Source organism: Neodiprion lecontei, chromosome 7 (assembly GCF_021901455.1).
Source record: "Neodiprion lecontei isolate iyNeoLeco1 chromosome 7, iyNeoLeco1.1, whole genome shotgun sequence".
Taxonomy (NCBI): domain Eukaryota; kingdom Metazoa; phylum Arthropoda; class Insecta; order Hymenoptera; family Diprionidae; genus Neodiprion; species Neodiprion lecontei.
The window spans coordinates 4,806,696-4,829,097 of NC_060266.1; the positions used below are offsets into that span (position 1 = coordinate 4,806,696).

At 37.0% G+C, this 22,402-nt stretch overlaps 2 protein-coding genes across 6 annotated transcripts in view; one reads left to right on the forward strand and one right to left on the reverse strand.

Annotated features, from left to right (window-relative positions):
• Positions 1 to 12,886, reverse strand: part of LOC107221768 (putative protein tag-53) — a 27,001-nt gene extending 14,115 nt beyond the window's left edge. Inside the window, exons 1-2 of one of the 3 annotated variants that reach the window (XM_046745518.1) lie at positions 12,464 to 12,886; positions 2,384 to 2,731 (exon numbers count right to left, since the gene is read on the reverse strand). In XM_046745518.1, coding sequence (XP_046601474.1) covers positions 2,384 to 2,731; positions 12,464 to 12,759 — 644 coding nt within the window. In that variant the 5' untranslated portion in view covers positions 12,760 to 12,886. Of the gene's footprint in view, positions 1 to 2,383; positions 2,732 to 11,832; positions 11,911 to 12,463 lie in introns of those variants that run through there. The other 2 variants (XM_015660889.2, XM_046745519.1) reach the window with 2 other exon arrangements.
• On the forward strand, positions 12,001 to 22,338 carry LOC107221769 (N-acetyl-D-glucosamine kinase). Of its 3 annotated transcripts, none has more exons than XM_015660891.2 (8): positions 12,001 to 12,155; positions 16,218 to 16,476; positions 18,106 to 18,190; positions 18,272 to 18,370; positions 18,546 to 18,798; positions 19,335 to 19,633; positions 20,834 to 21,121; positions 21,826 to 22,338. In XM_015660891.2, exons 2-7 carry the CDS (start codon positions 16,238 to 16,240, stop codon positions 21,113 to 21,115), a joined length of 1,257 nt encoding a protein of 418 aa, XP_015516377.2. In that variant the 5' UTR covers positions 12,001 to 12,155; positions 16,218 to 16,237; the 3' UTR covers positions 21,116 to 21,121; positions 21,826 to 22,338. The 3 variants fall into 3 exon arrangements, with proteins under 3 accessions (XP_015516377.2, XP_046601480.1, XP_015516376.2); XM_046745524.1 differs by lacking the exon at positions 12,001 to 12,155 and adding an exon at positions 14,716 to 14,876 and having other exon boundaries at positions 21,746 to 22,338; XM_015660890.2 differs by lacking the exon at positions 12,001 to 12,155 and adding an exon at positions 14,718 to 14,876.
• The last annotated feature ends 64 nt before the right edge of the window (positions 22,339 to 22,402 follow it).

Consider the following 22,402-nt stretch of genomic DNA (forward strand, 5'->3'; position numbering starts at 1 on the left):
TCGTTTTTCCTAATTCCAACAATATTCAAACAGTTTTTTTTAACGATACCTGTTTTACTGAACTTTTCTAGTTACTGTAACAAATGAAATTTTTCTCAGTTTATACATCGAATAATAAGGAAAATCTTAATTTGTTACTTGTAACGTTTGCGATTGTCTTTTTTATTACATTGGTAAAAAAAAAAAAAAAAAAACATTGCACAATTGATATAATAATCAATTTCAGGCGGGAAGTGAACCGAAAGTGAATAATCAAATGCTGTTTTCATTCCTTTCACGCATCGGCGAAAAGAAATTGTATACACAAGGTGTAACAAAGTTGTCTTCTCGATGTATTTCGGTCCGTGGAATATAAGAGAAAGGTTGACCGCGATTCAAGTGAATTTCCAGTTTTTATACCTCGTGGCACCGACTGACTACTACACGTTTACTTAGGTTGCAAACTGTCAATGATTTACCGGACAAGCATAGTAAGCATATTAGGGTGTGCCGGAAAAATTTTTTTTCTATTTTATTTTTTTACCAAACGCGTATCAAAATTTCGGTAAAGCATGTCAAATAGAATATCTCAGCCAAATATGAGCTCCTGATATCGATATTTAGAGGTGTCTATTTTATTTGTTCCATTTTCCATTTAAATAAGACTTGGAAAAAAATGTTTTTCTCTCGTAAACGGCTTGACTTACAAATTATCTAAATACAGATTCTTGTAGGAAATTTCACGCTCTATAAAAAAGTACCGAGATAGAATTTTCCCAACTCTAACCGATTAATTTATAAGCGAATACTTTTGTTAATGTTTTTTCAATTTTAGAGTTGAGATAGGAATGTGGAAAAAAATTAGGCAATCGGTTTAGAATTATTTGAAGCTGATCTGAAAGGCGTTCCGGAAAAAAATCGTCAACGCTTTAAACAAGGACGACCTTAATATGTACGCCAAGTGCATGTAAGGTGTGATTTCACCACGGAATGACACTGCAACAGTGACTTTAAGGCAATAAAAGTTGCATCCTGAGCGATATTTCGACATGTACTCGTATATACCGGGAGAATCTCTTGAAACTTGAAAATCAACCGCGCATGCGCGAGTTTTATCGGCTCTTCGTTTCAGGCTGGCCAACCCGAGTTTTCAGCTGTCAAACTGTTTTTGCCGGCGATGCAGTTGATACGAATTTTCGAGGTTAGAATCTCAAATAATTGAGGTAGCGACTCGGAAAGGTTCGGGAAGCGTTTTGTTGTCGTGTCGGAAAGTTGATTCTTCGAAGAACGGTCGTAATTCAATGCTTGTGCTCTTTGAAAATGCAAACGTACACATTTTTCGTACGTTGGCCGGCCTGCGTCGCGGACAAGAATATCGCTGCGTGAAGATTTCGCCGACCAATGAGATTTAATTATTCGGCGCATGCGCGGTTGATTTTCAAGTCTCAAGAGATTGTCCCGGTATAATTGACTTATTGGTAAAACGAGTAACTGATCACCGAGAGAAATGATCGAATCGATGATATGGATAAGTATTTTCCACCCGTCGTCGTTCAGAGTTTCAAGACAATCTTCAAGGATCAGCGATGTGCGTGGAAGTTGGTGTAATTAGGAAAGAAGGCGGTGAGACGCGGTGAAATAACCAACACGAAATTTCACTATTTCGTTATAATCGTTGAGTAACGCCACTCGAGACTCGCTGCGTTGCTGTAATATTTCATATCAATTCGAAACACGGATGAAATGCGTGCATCCATTCGTTCAGCGGTTGAAATCTGTGCTTTGCGATTAACCGGTTAATCGTTTTTCAGATCACACGGGTCTGCAAACAAAAAGTATTTTATTTCATCTGCACGGGATGTTTTTGTTGAATGTTACGTTTTCGAGTGTGACGAATCTATAAATGACTTCAATTTTCCTCCATCACGTACAGTATTTTTGCAAAATACAAAAGATGTCTGCATAAAAAAAAAAAAACCACAAGTTAAGATAAGAATAAGATAACGGATTACGATTTAAACGGGAGTTTCAATCGAAATGAAACTACAAACACGAGTTCAAGAAAAAAACTTAACGTGACGGAATATTTTTAGTATTCGTCTCTATTTCGTTGAGTAAAAATCTATAAGAAATCTGTGCATTGTTTTTTCTTTAGTTGCAGACCTGTGTTAATCGATTCTTATACCGATTTGCCTGCAAAAATTATTACGAGATAACTTTGATCATCAATCGATTAATCGCAGAGCAGTTTAGTAAGAACGAATCTTATTAGAATCGTAAAACTGTATCGTACGTTTTTTTTTGTTTTTTTTTTTTTTGTAAATGTGAATTTGAAACGTAAATTTTCACCGATTCTTCCGGCCTTGTTGCAAATTTTCGCTTTGTTATTTTGTTGGGTATTTACCTGCTCGGACAAGCGTTCACTTTGTAGGTAATATTGAATCCGCTCATGTTGTAAGCGACGTCCGAATAAAAATGTAGCAGGGCGCTTCCGGAGTGCGCTATCACTTCCGGCACCCTCCGGATGTGGTAGCCATCTTTGTACATTAGGCCCGAGAAGACGCCGAGCAAAGGTGCGTTCACACTGTCCCCGTCGTATATGTAAAGGTGATCCCAGCCGCATTCCGTTGCGAACTCCTCGATGTGCATCCTTATCGAGGAATTCGTGCCGGTGTCTATGAGCCATGAACATTTCACGTCTATTGAATAATTCCCGTTGCCGTCGTGAATGCTTCCCGATGGCTCAGTCAACCTGAAACACCGATCGAAGAATAACAATAAGTAAATAAATAAATAAATAAATAAATGAACTCACACGTTTGCAAGTGATCGAAACTAGGAACAAAAATATTTTTTACGAGTTAAAGTTGGTACCCATGTTTATTGTATGCGTATGATCAAGAAGACCGATGTGAGAAAAATTTCCAGTAGTTTTTAATAGTTGCTACAGTCTGTAAAGTACTGGAAACTATTTTCATTTTTTCTCTTAATAAAAAAATGCAGTTCTTGTTATAGAATGACAGTGATTTTTATTTCATTTTTTTTTTCTAAGGAAATACAAAATTTAGTATGTGTTGTATTATTCTTCTTCGTTATCGTCATTTAAGTTGATTCAAAGTAATCTCAACGAGTTTCAAATGATTTCAAACCGTTACAATGCGATTACAAATTGTTGGAAATTAATTTCAACGAGTTACAAACGATTTCAAACCGTTACAATATGATCAAAAATTATTCGAAATTGATTTCAACGAGTCTCAAATGATGTTGAACCGTTTCAATACGATTACAAATTATTGCAAGCTAATATCAACGAGTTTCAAATGATGTTAAACCGTTACAATATGATTAGAAATTATTACAATCTCATTTGAACGAGTTTCAAATGAATTCGAACCGTTACAATACGATTACAAAAAATTGCAAACTAATTTCAACGAGTCTTAAATGATATTAAACTGTTCCAATGTGATTGAAAATTATTACAAGCTCATTTTAACGAGTTTCAAATAATTTCAAACCGTTACAATATGATTGAAAATTATTACAAATTAATTCCAACGAGCTTCAAATGATTTCGATACGAGAATATACATCACAGACAGTTCCAAAAAAAAAAGGATTCAAAGAAAAATGAATAAGTGGTTTACATAATAACCGATTTTGATTTACGTTCTCCGACGTTTAGCCACAGGTACTAAAATCAATTTTTTTAAAATAAAAATCAATGATAATTGCGTTAGAATTGGGGGGGGGGGGGGGGGGACTCCAAAAAATGGCTTTTGTTCCACCCTGATTCAGGTAAAAGGGTTGTCGTTGGGGAAGAAGAGTTGAATAAGAGTTGACCATGAACAGAAGTAAACGAAATATTGATTTCCTTGAGCGTGCAGAAGCAATGCAAACTGTTTAAACCCGATGGCAATATATATGCACGAATGCAGGTCCATGGTTTCCATCTCCTTGTGGTGGTGGTGGTGGTGGTGGTGGTGGGTGGATTGAACTGAAAATGAGTTTTATTTCTCTCCCCTCGTGTCTCGTGCGTGCGTCTTTGTTCAGACGAAGGATTGCCGCTTCGTCGTCATCTGCAGTTATCGCACGTAATATTCCCGAGACAAACGAACGAAAACAATACGAATTGATCGAATCTCGGGAAGCGGCGTTAAGCCGTGTCGAATGGATGGGATGGCCATGCCGACCACCTTGAATACGAGACAATGCAGGGATTCGTGAAAATATATTTACAACAAGTGTGCAATAACCAAAAAAGGATCGACAATAGCGCCAAATGTTTACGCGTGCCTCGTTTTTCGTAATTCCAACATTATTCAAACAGTTTTTTCTTTTAACGATACCTGTTTCACTCAATTTTTCTAGTTTTACCGTAAGAAATGAAATTTTTCTCATTGCAACGAGCAGTTGAAAAAAAAAAAAAAAAAAAAACACGTGAGCCCAAACTGGATAAAATGAGCCTCTGAATTAGAAAGAATCTAGTAAATTTTCAACCAGACTTATTACCTTCCTACCAACCCAAAAAGTCTCGGGAATTTTCGCAGATTTTCGCAAAAAATGGCAAAATCAATTCCAAAATTGCAATACTTTTTAAATCTGAAAAAAAATCCCGCTGATTCTGTCACGGTTCAAAATAATAGGATCTCAATATTTACTATTTTTCACGCAAGTTTTTATTTCTTATTTTCACGATTCCGTGATCTGATTAAATCGGAGAATAGAAGCATAAACAAAAAAAAAAAAAACCCCTAATTCCAGCATGGAAAAATAAAATACTATGCGAAATAAACCGTAAATATTGAAATCACATTCCAAATCATACATTCCGTGTGAATTGTTTCAGGTTTAAAAGAAAATCGCATTTTCGGAATCGTTTTTTTCAATTTTGGTCAAATTTCATTGTTCGTTAAAAAAAAGTTGCCGGGACAATTTTGATTCGTTAAGAACATCGTACTAAAAACTGATTAAAATCTAAGTAGAGACGAGTCAAATGGGCTAGCTAATTTGACGTGGAATGCCTCGTATTTAGACCACGTTTACCAGAGACAGAAATCATTCGGCACGATTTATCTTTAATCTAGCACAAACTTTGCCATGGATGTAACAACGTGGCGAATTTAGACCCTGAACTCCCGTAACGAGCTTCTATTTTCGATGTGGTTGTAAGGTGTGGAGGTTCAATACGCTTTGTCATAACGAGAGACAAAAGCACCAACCGACAAACCAGTAGCGTTGATACGGTGCGAATTCTGGGGGAGACGACATTATTTTCCGAGACAAAAACTGGTGGCTTAAAAACGTAACGCGTAATATTCTTTGTCCATGACGTTATACTTTATATCATATTTATTATACGCAAATTGTTCGAATGAAATTGAATTTTTCAAAGCTCCTTTATTCGTCTTTCGTCGCGCAGCTTCTTCTTCTTTCTTACTCTTCTTATTCTCCTCGTGTTAACAAACTTCCATATGCATTATGTTCTATTAATAACACTTCGTCATCGTTCCTTAGTTGCGTATGTTGCAATTTCTCTGTATCGGAATGTTGATATTTGTTATTGAGAGAATTAGGTTCAGGGCATTTGAATTGTACGTTGAGAGAAAGAAAAAAAAAAATTCACTTTCTGTACACGTCACGTGGTTATTCGAAATTTTTTTTTTTTCGTCAAATTGAATATCGTTGGCATTGATGGAAAATTTTCATTCGGGTTGTACTGTTTAATCCGATTATTGTTGCCGACACTAAATTTTTTTGGCTAGCAAAATATCAAATCATCATTTTTTTCTTCAGTTGATTACATTTTTTTGAAATAACAAACCACTTTTCATTACAATCATTCGAGACATCCCTTGAGATCGGTTTAAAACTGTTCACGGTTGGATTCACTTGGGAATCGATTAAATTCTTTTGGAACTATTTTTAGAACGATTTGTTAGTTATTTTGAAACAGATCGAAACCAGTTATAAATCATTTGAAACTTTTTAAAACTAGATTTTAACAATTTTTTTATAATTTTGTAACAGTTTGAAATCGATTGAAACCACTTAGAAATCATTATAGACTCCTTGACATTTTTTGATTAGGTTAAAACTGTTCGTAATCATTTTAGAACTACTCGAAACCGTTTAAAAGCACTTCGAAATCATTAAAATTAGTTTGAAACAGTTTAAAATCATCATTTGTAACCACTTGGGAGTCGTTTAAATTAGTTTAAAACTCTTTGAAATGTATTTCAAATCACTTGGATATCATTTCAAACTCTTTGAAATTAGTTTGAAGTTATTCGTAACTATATAAAGGCCACTTAAAATCAGTTTAAAGTAGTTTTAAATCAATTTGTAATCGCTTGAAACCATTTAGAAATAATTTGAAACTGTCTGAAATCCGTTTTAAAACTGTTCGTGATCATTTTAAGGCCACCTCAAAGCGTTTGAAACCACTTTGGAATCGTTGAAATCAGTTTGAAATCAATTTGTAACCGCTTGGAACCGTTCAAAAATCGCTGATAAGCTGTCCTCAATGGTTTGGTCGTTCGATCCAGGAAAATTTAGTACGAGACGAATATTATAAACTAAGACACGTCCTAGATTTCCTGACGACACAAAAAAAAACAACTGATATTTAATTATCAGTACCCAGAAGCGCATATATTTCGTTTATTGTTAAAAATTCGAATAGTTGGGGAGTGTAGCTGAAGAAAAAAAAAACATTCTCGAGTAAAATCAAACGACGCAGTTCAATCCCTGAAAATCCCCGTCTGATGATTATCTGACTTTAATCCAATAGAAACCGCGTATATCGTTAAGAGGGCGTTACGTGAATGATAAAACCTTTAATAATCCGCTTACAGAATATGATCAAAAGCCAATGTATGTGCCTGCACATGGCCATCCAAATCTGCACCCACCACCTCCTCCTCCGCCTCCTCCTCCTCTCTCATTCTCTAATGCATTTGAATTATTTATGAACTTTGGCAGGCAGCGTCTTCTTCTTTCGGAAAGGAACCACTGCCTTATATGTATATCTACTACCCTTGAATCCGTGAGGAGTGAGTCGCTTCATTTTCGTCACGCGTTACGTCATTCAGTCACGTAATATTTAGCAAACTCTTTCTCCGATAGAAAAAAAGAAGGAGAAAAAAATTCAGTGTGCCGCAATGTCGTCAACTTTTATCGGCGTCCAGGAAATCATCGCGTTCAAGATTTTTACACAACCTTTTTGACGATCCGTAACTTGTGGTACAAAATTTTTAAATGTGATTTACCAAATATTTGAAACATAGCAAGCAACTCGTACATTAACATTTCGATTTTTTGACTTTAACATCACCTTAGCAAAACGCGAAATAAATATGACAATATGTTGCATGCATAGGAAGAAAAAAAAAATTTTATTTTCTTTAAATCGATCCATCTGTAAAAGAGACTCAAATTAAACAAAATTTAAACGAGTATCGATATTCCAATAATTGCTGAAATTCAAGTTACTTATTAAACTGAGAATAAAATTGTCAGATTCGTTGGTAAAATTTAATGAAATCTCTTGGCTTTTTAAGAGTCGCATTGAATTTTGTGACATTTAAGAATTTTCAGGTTTTTTCAGGTCATTGGTCACCCTGTTCGGTTAAAAATTCAGAGAAAAGTGTACCGGGCTAAATTATAAAAAATACATCAAAAAAAAAAAAAAATTATGCAAGACTTTTTGTGTCGCGAAGAACTAACTCAGTGACTCTGTTATAGGCTCGAGGCGAATGAGTCTTTTTAGTTAGGCTATCGTGCGTGATAACAGCCTAAATTAGCCGTTGATTGTGTAGCTGCTAACTCGGTTTGCACCTATACAGGTTCAAACTGTCCAATTGTACGTCGCATTGTACGTTGCATCAATGAAATGTCTGAATAGTTATCTAGGATCTACGTAGAAACGTATATGTATAAAGGATCGTTATTTGGGGTTATTCAACTTCAGTTAATTTGGGGGAAAAATTTCAGTTTTACATTTTACGAGTGATCCGTGACTTCGGGGAATTGGTGAAAAAATTTATAACAAAGTACTTCGTTATACTTAATACACAATTTATCTTGATCTTCTAAACTTAAGGTATTACTTGACGAATATTCCCAACCAAAAGTCAGTCCCGGTTAGAATATTCAACACTTCGCGATGAGATGAAAAGATCTAAATTAATCGTAACCAAGTTGATGAGATAATTCGTTTTGAATAATAACATTGCCATAAAGTTGTTGATAAATTGTTCAAACATAAATTTGTGCAACTAATCTCTAACGATCGAGTGAAATGTTTTTTTATTTCATTTAAAATGTATTCATCGACTTTTCTGAATACTTGCAAACTTTTTTGAAATTTCAAAAATTTTCTAACGCTTTGTTTATGAAACTGTTAGTTCTACGCCTCTAAAAAACTTCATCATCGGTGTAACGCATAACCATTTACGAAAACCTGTCCAAAAATTTAGGACTTGTGATCAATTTTTCGAAAATTTTTTAAATTCTCGAAAACGAATTGTTCAAAATCACTGTAATATCAAAAAAAAAAAAAAAAAAAAAACATCATAGGTATTCAGAAAAGCCAATGAATTCATTGTATGTGAAATTAAAAATATTTCGCTAGAGATTTGTGACAAAAAGTTTTGTTTAAACACAATTGATTAACAAATTTTTGGAATTATTATAATTATTATTCAAAACGAATCGTCGTGTCAACTTGGTTACGATTAATTTAAATATTTATCTAATCGCGCAGTGTTCAATATTCTCACCGAGACTCACTTTTGGTTGGGAATATCCGTCTAATAAGACTTTAAGCGTTGTTTCGGACGGTTTTTTTACACAATATATTATAATTTAATAAACGCTATATCAAGGTGAAAACTTTATTAAGCTTTGATCGAACAGTTTCTCTAGCTGCGAAGTATAATTATTCGCAAATTTCGGACAAACCTTCACTTGTATAATTTTAGTACCCGTTTACGGATAAATTTTTCTTTCATCGGCCAGTTAAATATACAACTTAGAACAGGTTTTCTTGGATAAGATGAAATTCTTTTGATACATAGTATTATTTCTTTTTTCTCATGGTAAACGCCTTCGGTGACCTTCTACATATGTTATTTCATCGTTTGTACATTTATACGATAATAATTTCAACGCCAAATCAACATATTTTCTCTCGTTTGTTTTATAATTTATTCCATTATAAAGAACCGCGACCGCTGTAAGAATTTTTTAGAAAAACAAATTTTCTAGGATTCATATAAAACATATGCTTAGCATTGTATTAAAATCGGTTTTTGGTCATTCGGCACAATGATCACGATTCAGATTCACGGAGAAAGGACAAAAAAAATTGCAGTTTTCCAAGTCTGGTGGAAAAAAAAAAACAAAATCACTGTTTTGCAATTTTACAGTGACTTTGAAGTAGCTGAGTTTCAAAAATCTGAATTTCTTTTGCCTCAATATAATTCATTGCGTTTCAGACGTTCCCAACATTGTGAAATAGCGATTTCTCCGTAACCTGAATTATTACGATAACGTTAATAACTTCAACCTCGCATTTTAATTGCATATTGACAATTGATTAGCAATATTTTAAAATCCGTTGAACGTTGATGTATTCACAGAAAATGGGGCTAACTATAAGAGAGTGAAATTGATAACTTTGATCTAAGGATTCATATTTAGGAAAACTCCGTAGTCCGCAGAAATATAATCGTCTTAAATTTAGTAATCTATTTTTAAAAAGCAAAGTGTACACTTAATTTCGGAAATTAAACTCTTTTAAAGTCGTTCGGAATTTTCAAAACAATCATTTTTGTTTTAATATTCCTTAACATTAAGGTTAATAACTTCAATCTGGTGCTAATATCAGAAGCGGGAATAAAGAAGCCCGACCTTCAAGGAATTCCACACTATCCGGTACAACATCTTTCTCTCTCTCTCTCTCTCTATCTCTCTCTCTCTCTGAGCATCGTTCGTCGATCCATGCGTCTCTGCAGTGCAAACGTCACTGTACCTACTAATTCCATTTACCGAGTTGGGTACCGTTATAACATCAACTATACGGTTAGGTAGTAACTTATGTCAATTAAGACGGCGACGCGCGTCTAAATCCATGCGGGAAACCGCCAAATTCATCTAACGAGACTGAAGTAAGAAGCCAGTAACGTAGAAGTAACGAAACCTCGAACGAAACGATAGAAAAGAACTCTGTTTTAAATAATAAGCTGCAAATTTAACGCAATTCCGTATAAAAGTTGCTACACTGTAAAAAATTTCATTTGTTACAGTAACTTTGCTTTCTTTCATCCTGATCGTGAAATTACGATTTATAATATCAATTAATGAACTATGAATACATAATTTCGATAAAAAGTCGACCATTTTGGCACAGAATCATTTTGTAGCTAGTTCGTATCTTCGGGTTTGAATTCTCTACAAATTGTCTTAACATCGAGTCGATTGGCTTCAACTATTAATTGACGCGTATAAAACTCATAGCGAATAAAAGAAAAGAAAAAAAAAAAAACACCATCGAACAACGTGGTTGGAATTAGAAATTTTTCAATTTTCCGTATCAGAGGGATGCCATTCGGACGAATTTGGTACGATTAACTTCGGCAGCACCTCTGAAACCATTCTCTCGCAACTTTTACTTTCTGTTCTCCTTTCCTCGGACCAAACGATAGCGGCAAATTCTTCCTAACTCCTTCAGGTAATCCCGCCTCAACCCCGCCATAAAAAGAACAATAAAAAGAGCAAGATATAGAACAACAAATACATTTCAGCCTCAGGAAGTCGAGAAAAAGTTTTGCTAAAGAGGTTCCACACCATCTTGGCTGAAGATAATGCGAAATACCTGAAACAAAAATACTCTCGTTGACTAGTTTTAGCAAGAATGAGTTCAACGGTAAAAAGTTTCCTCAATTTCGTAGGGAGTACGTTTATAAAATTTCACAACCTCAAAGCAAATACCCTAAATAATTTTCTGACTTTGTGTTTGTATAATGATAATAATTGTACTCGGTCAGAGTTTTTCAAGAATTTCAGAACAATTTCTTAGTTATCAGTTTCTCGAGTTAATTTGCTAGTCGAATTGACTTTCTCAGCTAAAGAAATGTACAAGAATGAAGTTGGTAAAGTTACTGTAAAACTATGCATGTTTAGGAAAAACCGCCAAATCGCACCTTCATGACGTCCCGAAATTTGGTAAACCGTTACAAACAAAATTATCGTCTTACTCTGAAAAGCCAAATGCTTGAAAGTCATTCTCAAATTGCTCATCAACGATTTTTGACCTTGTTGTATCGTCAAGTTAAGGTTACTAACTTCAACCTCATGGAAACGTCGACTCCTAATCGGTTGGAAACATCTGGCATGCTTGTAACGAATTTTCCTTTCTAACCGACCGAATTTTAAGAACCACGTTCATAAGAAAAGAAAAAAAAAACAACCAGAAAGAGTAGATCGCATTGTAAACAAAACGGGTGTGTCGATAATTTGTAGCTTAAACCCATAAAATGAACGACGCATATAGCGAGACTGAAGCTAGTAACGTTATCGCGACAAAAAATTGAGAAAAGAAAACCGCTGTATTCTTGATTCCACAATGATTTTTAATGAACTAAGATTACAGAATATCAATACGTTTAATTAATTTTATTACGGTTAAACCGAATTTCAAACAGTGTCGAAATTGCTAAATAACGGTTTTTCCTATGCACGAATCGTTACGGTAACGTTACTAAGTTCAAAACGATCGCATATCGTCGTCTCAGTTGTGTCAAAAATCAATTAAGCATGCATTAAAAAGACATGCACGATACATACAATGACTCGAACAACCATTTTCGTCGTTATTTCAACAGTTGTGAAATTTCGTAGTCAGGTGACAGTGGCCCAAAGTGACGTACTACGATACATACGTACGTAAATTACACCCGAATCGTCATAGAGACGGACAAACTCGTAAAAAAAAAACACAGACGAGCCAGCTGTCGAGCGAACATAGCTACAGAGACAAAAGACGGTGCGTGAGGTACGAAAAAGCGCGCAGATTAGCACCTGGTTACAAAAACGTCAGCCATAACAGTTTTAAATGCACACAGTGCAGTTGCGGCGATGTTACGAAGGTGGCAACAACTGCTGGTCAGGTATGTTGTACAAACTATTATGCACGAGTAATTACTCGCCCGTTTCGATGCTTATTCGATACTCAAATAACGGGGCGAATGAGGGCGGAACGAGGAGGCCAGCAGGGGGGCTGGGGGGGGGAGGATGGGCGAAAATATAAAACAAACGAGGTTCAATGTAGTGAAATATGCCGCGATTGACGAGGGAAATAAGTATAGAAATGAAATCCCGTTGTTCTCGCGACACGTTCGTACGTGAGACGGTTCGTCGGCAGGACGAGAAAAGTTGGTTATTTTCTGGAGGGTTTTCGGTTTTCGTGATTTTGTACCTCACTTTGCCGCCGCAATACTGGCAGGCGGGTCCTTGCCATCCTTCGTGACAGAGGCAGGTTCCGTTGGCGCAATCACCGTTAACGCAAGAATCGAGGCTGCAGACTGAGGTGATCGTCTCGTCTAGGGTAACGGCGCCGCTTGCCTTCCTTATTATAGCCGAAAGTACGACGATCCACAACACCCACGGTACACTACCGATTAACGACGCGGAATCGGGTGACGAAGTATCGTCGACTTTTCGCCTGTACTTTGATTTAAATAGGAACAAAAACATCTGCACGGCTTCTGCCATTTTGGAAGTTGCCCATGACAGGTCAGTCAATGGCCGTCGACGATCAACGACGGCAATGCGCGCGGTCTCGCTGTCGCTCTCTCGCCCCTCGCGGCACTCTGATGGACGTGCTTTTGCTTTGCTCTCTCTCGCTGATCGCTGCCTGCCCGCCTGCGTGCGTGAACGAAAAATATCGCATCGGTGCTGCTGCCCCGCGGATGTCTCGGCAACTTCGATTTACGTCTGGCTTTTAGGACCCTTGGACGCGAATTCGCATGTAGATGGCGGACAACGGCGCGGTTATTGTACGGTAAGACGGATTTCTCTACCGCGGACTGTTTCACCAACCGATTTGGACGATTCCTTCCTCTTAACGCGAATGATGAAACTTTGGTAATTGCTGCGAAGCAAATTTCTATCGGGCTTGATTCTGGATTATTTTTCAATCGTGAAAATAAGATTCTTCGTTTAAAGATACCTCCGATCCATCTACGTGGTGATTATAACCGCTTTCAAGATTTAAAAATAAGACAGAACTTCAGAGTCCTGGTTACGATTCACCGCAAAATGATACGTATCATCCGTGGCGAATCACAACTATTGCAAGGAAAATACGAAATTCACTTAGTTTAGCTAGTATGGTGAATCTGAACATAACTGTTTTTAACCCTGCTAACGGACTACTGTTTGTCGTAGAAGGGTTTTTTTTATTATTCGAAAGCTGAAAGACTGAAGAATAGAACAGTACATGCGAAAGAAATCGAATATGAATTTTTCACCATCGAAAACTCTATTGAACGAGGTAAGATAAAAGATTTTACCACGCCGTAAGAATTATGTGGGGTTAGGGGGGCAGGTGTAGATTCTTAGGGTTAATCAAACTGAAGCTAGCAGCCAGTTGGTAGCGAAACGTGTTAAACTTATTGGAAATAGAAAAATGCAGCCAACGATTATCCATATAATTCTATAAAAGTATTGGGGCTGCAAGGTATTTCACAAAATTTCGATTTTCGGACTTCACTAACCTGTTCGAATGAACAGTATAACTTTTGGTTCCTAATTCTAGGGGTTGATTATGTAATTTCACTTCTTATATTTCCCACTAGCCAAGAATTCTGATTCGTTTGCAAAGTTTACGATTAATCAACCAATCGGAATGCTTGGATAGTGGAAAATATAAAAAGTGAAATAACATAATCGTCCCTCTAGCTGCTAGATTGAGCCTCGTTTCGTTTTACCGATCCAGAAAAATGTCACTTATTTATTTATCACTACCTACATCGGTAAACGTAATTGTTGTGCCTGCGCAAAGCTTCAAAACTAACGAAAATCACTGTCATTAATCGAAAACTTTGTATTTTCGATTTGAATAGTAATATTTTAAACTGTAACGAGAGACAGCTAATATATGTTCGTAAAAAACCATAAATTTAACCCTCTGTCAGCGATGATTTCAATAAAATAAAACAAAACTTACTTTCCGACAGATTTACTTCCAACAAATTTACTTATTTAAAATCAATTGACTTAAGTTGACAGTTAAAGTGTATTTTTACTTTCTGTTATTTTATTTATTTATTTATTTTTTTTTCCTTTTCTAGTGACCCACGATCATAGAAAAGGTGAATTGCGTTTTTCGTCTTGTACCTTCATTCAAAAACGGAAAAAAATAAATAAATAAAAACTGTAAAGCCAATCCGAGACATTGACATAGAATCTTGATCGAGATGTCACGGAATGCCCTATATATATATGTACGAAACAATTGACCGTCGAGCGGCGTGACGCGTCACGTGAGAGATGGATCAACGTCGTCCGTTGTCGGCATTTGAATTTCATCTGTCGGCAATATGTCGGGGCGATAGATTGGTGGGGAAAAAATAATGCTTCGTTAAAGTCGAGGAGTTTATCAGAAGCGGTCACGTGACCGCCCCTTCCCCGTTCAATTTTCACTCCGAATCGCGTCGACTCAAGTAGAGGAGGTTCAAAACTAGTCTCGATCATCGCTGTCAGTGCCACGAATACCTTCGCCGCTGTGTGTAGTCTGACTGTTAAATTTCGCAAGTCTTGCTCTGACGTTTCTTGCTCCGGCAGTAAAGGTTCCACTATACACAAAATCCCGATTCCAGACATCACTGGTAACTAAAATACGTTTTTTTAAATAACCCTAGTTTCGAATCGTGACTCGACTTGCGAATTTGTCAAAATAACGATCCTATAGAACCATACACTGAGAGAAATTTTTAGTTCCGGTTACCGCTCGGTTCTTGACTATTTTAATTTTTTACCACAATCGAAAAATATAGTTCTAGGTAGAAAATGAAAATTAGTTTTCTAGCCGTTACCGGAAAGTCTAGAATCCGTTGCTGTTCTTTCTCATTACGATCGCTGTTGCTAGATTTTCTTACAACTGTTGCGAAAATTTAATGCTCGTGCAAGAATAAATCGACGTTAAAGCCTAGTTTAACTAAAAAAGTAGAGTTAACCTCGCAAACTGATTTTGCGTTGCAATTATTAAAAAACGATCGACAATATCGCGAAATGGTTGTACAAGATGTTGTGCTTTATAGCATTAAAGATATGACATGTGGCAAAAATAATAACATAGTCTTTGCACTAAGCTGTGCGAATTTCTGTACTAGTCCGTTCGTTCACAGTTAACTTATTAGTTAACTGGTTAGTTTCACAATTAGTCAATCAGTTAACTGACAGCTAGAAATAATCGAACGTTCCATATGTCACGGAACCTGCGTTTTCACCTGATTCACGTATAAAAGTTTAAGGCAAAAATAGAAATAACGTAAGAATTAAAACGAGTGGTGAAAAATCTTATACAAATTGATGTCAGTTGCGCGTGATAGAAATTGCTGATACAATATTCAAACATTCAAACTTACAATTTGTTTAGATGCTGATAATGTCGGATTATTCTTTCACGGTTAACGGTCAAAAGACTAAATTCAAAACTACTCATCCCCCGAAAATTTACAAAACAAAATGTCGCATAGATTTTTTTTTTTGTTCAACTTCAATTTCAATTTATGTCAAAAAAATTATAGTATAATAAATAAGCCTAGACAGAATGGAACTCGAACAAAAATGTTCAAATATTTGTTCACGCTTAATTAAACCTATTCTGTGTTTTCCCTACCTTATTTTTAATAACAAATATACACTTTTTTTTTAAATGTATTTATTCATTTACGTCCTAAATATTGATACACTGTTTCTGTTTATCTACTAGTACTCTGAAGGGAAAAAAAAATAAACAAAAATGAACATTCCATAACGTAAAATTTCGTTGCGAGTGAGCCTATTTTTAAACGATGCAAATTATCCCGAGGGTTAAGCAAGTCCAATCATTTATTAACCTTGAGTGATAAATTATTTCGAGCGGAGCATTAAATGGACGATGAAGTTGTTTAACCGTACGTTAATACTATAAATGAAATAATTTCTTGCCTGTTGTTGCGAAACAGGTTAATAAAAGCGGTTCCAAATGATGGGTAAAAAGGATCTTCAAAAGCCGGTGGCACTGAGCGAGGAAAAAAAATCTCAGATCGATGAGAACGAATTGCGGAGAACGAAACGAGACGAGAGAAAAGAACAAGCGGCCGCAGGTTCCGAAAAAATCAAGACTGACGATGAATTGGACGATGATCGGATTGATAAGACCGCCGAAATTCAGGCAGCTGAAAAACGTTCTCCGGATGAAATAAGAATCGGAGGTGTGGAAGGGTGAGTTTCTTTGCCACTTGAACGCTTCTCTAAAAGTTTATAACCGACAGGTTTTCACCGACTCTGATTGACAATTTTCAAGGGTTTTATACAGAGTGAGGAAAAACGATGAAAAGCCCTTTCGTTAAATAATAATTGATTAACCTTGAAGTTTGACTTGAGGATAAAATTTCAAAAGCCAATCAGATCCTCCTGACCAAACCTTCATCTGGGATACAAGTAGATTTATGCAAATTGTTATTGTTAACGGATAAATTTTTTCGGAATTAATTTCTGCCCCAAGTGGCATCTTCTCGGTTAAGAACTAGTCCATTTCGCAATTGGTCTTGTCGTTGTGTTCTGGCCTTTCAGGCAGGCGATACTTGCACCATTCGGTCCAACAAGTGGGACAAATTGAACGATAAATCGATGGTAATTATTCGAGTGTCCATGAATTGGTTGGAAAGTATTGAAATAAATAGGCTCGGTTGAAATCAGACATTTATTGTTGTTTGAAAATTGCATCTGATTAAAAAAAAAAAAAAAAACTCGATTATAAAGCTCGCGACTTGTTTAATCTTGTCATATTTCACGAGGTTGAAATTATTGTAACGATACGTGTTTCGAAAAAATCGTTCACTGAGAAAAATTTCATTTGTTGCGGTAACTAGAAAAATTGAGTGAAAACAGGTATCGTTGAAAAATTTCTCTCAATGTTACTTCGCACCTTCGGGATTGTCGGAAATTTAGGAAATCCGCGATAAAAAAAATTTGAAAGCTCATTGAAAGTATGTAATTTTAAAATTGAACAATTAATTACGTTTTCCCTGACGTTTCTTTGACGTATCGTTACTAACTTCAGGCTCGTTGTATTTCAACCTCTGGTAAAACATTGACCGAAGCCAGATTGAAATGCTTTGAGTAACTTCCGAAAATAATGCGATACCAGGGTATTTTCCACACGTTTTTCGGTCGCTGGTATGAAATGACGCGTGCTTGTTTTACCAAGCACGATGCTCTTCGTGGATTCTGACCTCTGCTCCAGTTTCAACAGTTCGTTGAGACGAGCTGAGAGTAAATAAAGCTTCTTACAGTAATTTCTTGTTCACCGTAAGACGCTGTTTTTTACAGATCCTCTCAGAGATCGGCTACAACAGCATTAAAAATGGTTGTTTTTACAAATAAAAAACATCAGAACGAAGTTCAGTGTTACCCAAATACGTGTATAAATTTTTATATCAACAAATTGAACTGTCTCTTCGTGAAGAATCCTTGAAAAATGGTCATTTTTCGGCCTTCTTACCGAGTACAATCCTTTAATTAATTTTTACAATTTGACGGACTTGTTTCGTTTTACTGGATCTTTGTCTGCAGCGCTAATGTAAACCTTGCACGTTTCGAACGGCTTTCAGCATTGCATTTGATTGCGAATTTTTCCCCGACTTCTATCTTATCTAATCAACGGGTTTATACCGTTGTCACGGTGATCCGATTTATTTTCGTGGCAAAACTATGCAGAGTAAACATGAATCTGACGGCCGTTTTACTACGCGAATGAAGAATGAAAAATGATTTGCAAAAGCGTGCCAATTGCAGGCAGCAGATTGTGCACAGGTTGTTTAACAACGATTCATTGCTTTTTCATATCAGCGGTGCCACTCACTCGACACTCATAATTATGAACGGACACGGTGAGAAGTTGATCGAGATGAAAGGACCGGGTACGAATCATTGGGTAAGCGTTGGTGTGTCGATGTGTATACGAATTAGCGAAAGGTTTTTTTTACGGAAAGATTTTTAAATTGCCCGTTTACAGCAACTCGGTATGAGAGAAACAGCGGCTAGGATCAATGGAATGATAACAATGGCGAAAAAGGAATTAAACATTCCCGCGTCATCGCCGTTGGACTCTGTGGTAAGTGGAATCCCTGATTGTTTTTTCAATTCACTCGAAACTCTGTGACTGATATGATCGTTTATGAATGGCGTGTAATGAACGCGAGAGCATTGAACTCGCACGTTCTTATCTCGGAGCGTATTTTTCACTAACGATATGCTCAAATTTAATAATTCTCAAATTTGTAAATCAGGGTCTGACCTTGAGTGGCTGCGAGCAAGACGAAAGCAACCGTCACTTAAAGGAGACGCTTTTCAACGAGTTTCCAACGGCGTCCAGACGATATTTCATTGGATCTGATACCCTGGGGAGTATAAAAACCGGCATCGAAAACGGCGGTGTTGTTCTCATTGCGGGAACCGGAAGCAATGCTCTGCTCATCAATCCAGACGGACAGAAACACGGATGCGGAGGCTGGGGTCACATGATTGGAGACGAAGGCAGCGGTTAGATTTTTTTGGTTTTTTTTTTAAATTCACTCTCCTAATTATGCCCGTCCTCAATTTTTTTTTTTTTTTTTTTTACACTCGGAATCACTTGTTTCCAGAGTAATACTAATTGACGAGAGTCGAAACAAACCAAACAAACTAAATTACTCGTGATTCTGGTGTGGAAAAATTTTTGGTTGGAAATATTGTAAAATTTCTTGAAATATCTTGTAATCGTCTGAGATCTTGTGAAATCACTGAAATTTTCCCTTGAAAAAATCTTTTCAAATGCCTGAAATCTTTTGAAGTCTTCTGAAATCCCATGAAGTCTTTTGAGATTTTTTTGCAATCTTTTGAAATCCCTTGAAATCCTTTGAAATCCCTGAAATATTTTGAAATCTTCTGAAATCGCTGAAACCTTTTAAAATCCTCTGCCATTAAGATCTGCAGAAGTTTTTTGAAATCCTTTAATATTCCTTGAAATCTTTTGAAATTCCTGAAATCTTTGTATTTTTGAAATCTTGAATCTAAGCGAGTCTAACGAATCCCTGCAGCCTATTGGATATCCCACCGAGCGGCGAAGTACGTCTTCGACGATATGGACAACCTTGAAAAGTCACCGCGACCGATCAGCTACGTTTGGCCCGCGATGCGAAACTTCTTCCACGTGGCAGACAGGACCGACCTCCTACCCCATCTCTACGCAAACTTTGACAAAAGCAAGTTCGCGATGCTCGCCAAAGAACTGGCGAAAGGTTGCGAGCACGAGGATCCCCTCTGCCTTCTACTCTTCGAAGATACGGGGAAGATCTTGGCGCGTTACGTTCAAGTCGTTGCCACCAAGGCGCATAACGTGAGTGACCTTGTCGCGCTCTTGAGGGGTTGGATTTACACCTGGGGCGGTTGAAACTAGGGTTGTCTTTGAGAATTTTTTTCGCGTACAAAACTGAATTTTATCTACAACCATTGTACGGCTTTGAAACTATGACGTTTTATCTGTATTGTGTGAAAATATGGTTGAAAAATTTCAAACGGTAAAAAAGTTACGCTCGTTTTCCTGGGACGTGTTTTTGTCGATAGCGTTTGCGGTACCAGACGTGCCTCTGCCATTTTTCATCTGAAGAAGGGAACAAAAAATTTTTCTTAAAGCAGATAGATAAAACTAGTACTTGTCGAGTCGGAATTTCAAAGTTGAATTTTTTCCGATCATAGCAGTCTCTGGAATAAAATAGGCGATTTTTCGCCTCGAAATTGTTCGGTACTTGTGATGAAAAAGAAAAAAAAAAACTTTGCCAGGTATCGAAAAAACTGCTCGATAACTACTAGATTATTGTGTGAAACGTAACTGTGCAAAACTAGATCCCGATCGGTCCAGTAGTGGCGGAGATATTTCTGGTACCGATTTTGAAAACACTGTTTGAAGAAAAACGCGTTTACAGTTTTGAGTAGAGTTTACACTGACAATAAAATAACTGGTTTATTTCAAACTCACATGAAATCGTCGATTCCTGAGCCATACGACGGATCTTCCTGAGATGTCGACGCTTCCATTAGATCTTTTCTTTGCTGTATCAACCTGATCCTTCCTTCTTTTGATGCCCTTTTCGCTGCTCACCCGGTCGGTTACAAAACGCTGTAACTTCGTCATCACTGCGAATATCCTTATGAAATTTCCAGGTTATACACTCGAAAGATATTACTTTCGAATGGGCACCTTTTTAAAAAATCGATTCTCTTTACCTACCCAGGTATATCTAGCCCCTCAAGCGGCCGGTCAGCACATAGGACCATTTTTTAATCGGAAATGACAAATGGCTTTCCGAAAATACCAGTGCCTCACGAATTTGAACCAGACCAACCGAGTATCGTCAATCTTACGACAATCAACTGGTTCTTCCGAAAGATGAACATGTGTGCTGACTTATGAATTAATCAATCAACTGCTCGTCAGCCGTGAATTTTCCCTAAAATCTCCAAAGTTCACGGCAGTCGAAGACAAGAAATCGACATTTGCATTCACCCTGTAAAATTGGTCCCATCGACTCAATTCCAGGACCTGCTTCTCTCTCCCGGTGGACTCAGAATCGTCTGCGTTGGTTCCGTCTGGCATTCCTGGACGTACATGAAGAAGGGATTCGTCGACCAGATCCATGGGACACCCGGAGTCGACGAGCTGACTCTTCTTCGTCTGAAGACTTCCGCTGCCGTTGGAGCCTGCTACTTGGCGGCTGACTCTCTGCAGTGTGGCTCGTTGAAGAAGACTTACGACGATAACATCAACATATTCTACCACTACAAACGGGCCAACATGCCCAAATCTGCCAAAGACGACTAGCCGAAGGTACGAAATAATTTTGCAATTTCTTGCATCCCATCCTTACAGTGATAACGATTGGTTACGTTTGCATGTTTCGCCTGTTACTGTTTTTTTTTTTTTTCACAAGGCTAGCTAAAGGAGTTTGAAAAGTTTATTGGAAAATCGATTGATGACCTGAGAATGGCAGAGATGCCATTTATGGTCGTATCCTGATCAATTTATTCCTACTTTATTTGATATTAATTGTCGTTAATTATTAACACACGTTAAGGTGCTCGGCGAAACGTGAATTCATTATTCATTGAGTATTGAATGGATTATATATTGTCTTTCTTCTCGAATGCATGCGGTAAACATTATATTTGCTGAGATATTATTGTCGAGCAATCGATGCGTTATCAATTAACACCTCCTTTGAAAGCAAATGTTTTTTATTATTCTCGCAAGCAAAAAATTGATGTTCTTGTATTAGTGTAATAATATTTTCGAATTTATATTTTAACGGGGTAATTGAAAGTTTACTTTATCAACAAAATATACTATTTTATGACCGATATACATTAATGTTAGCTAAGGCTTGACCGAAATGCCTGCTACTATAGGCTAACATTTCATAAAGTTTCTCCGAATGGTCTGCCCCTGTTTTAGCGTTATTTTAGAGTTCTTCTTCTTCTTCTTCTTCTTCGTCGACTTCTTCTTCGTAATCGTGACGACTATATCCTTCACAGAATATCGCCAAAAGCCGAGAATTAAGACGAGGAATCGATATTGGCAATGAGATGTCCAAGTTGTTGGAAAGGTCCTGGAGGTAACCGCTTTCCGACTCGACTAATCGTAGGCTTTTATATTCGGATCGATTATATCGCCCGGAGGAAGTCGCGATGTCGGTCTTCGCTTTTGGTGAAATCCAACGAGGCCACGGATATCCGTCGACCACCAGCAGCTGGTCATTTGAAAAGTATACCTGCTTTGCTTGCTCGTGTTCAAGGCTACAGAAGCACAGAATTAGCTACGTGGACAACGTCAGATTCCTTGAGAGAAAGTTCTTAGTGTGTATTCATTCGCCGACCTTTCTCGTGGAGAAATGTCGAACGATTGTGACCGAAAACAGTCGTGTTCGTCGCTTTGCCGACAAGAGGAATTACATTTATTTCTTACAGGCTGTGCCAGACTGTTTCCATTTTTCTGAGGAGTACCGAAGAATCTATAAATTGTATCTGATTAATAAATTATTATTGTTATACAGTGATGCTTCGATATTGAAATAGCGTATATTTCAACTTTCTTCGCAATGTTGATCCGGTA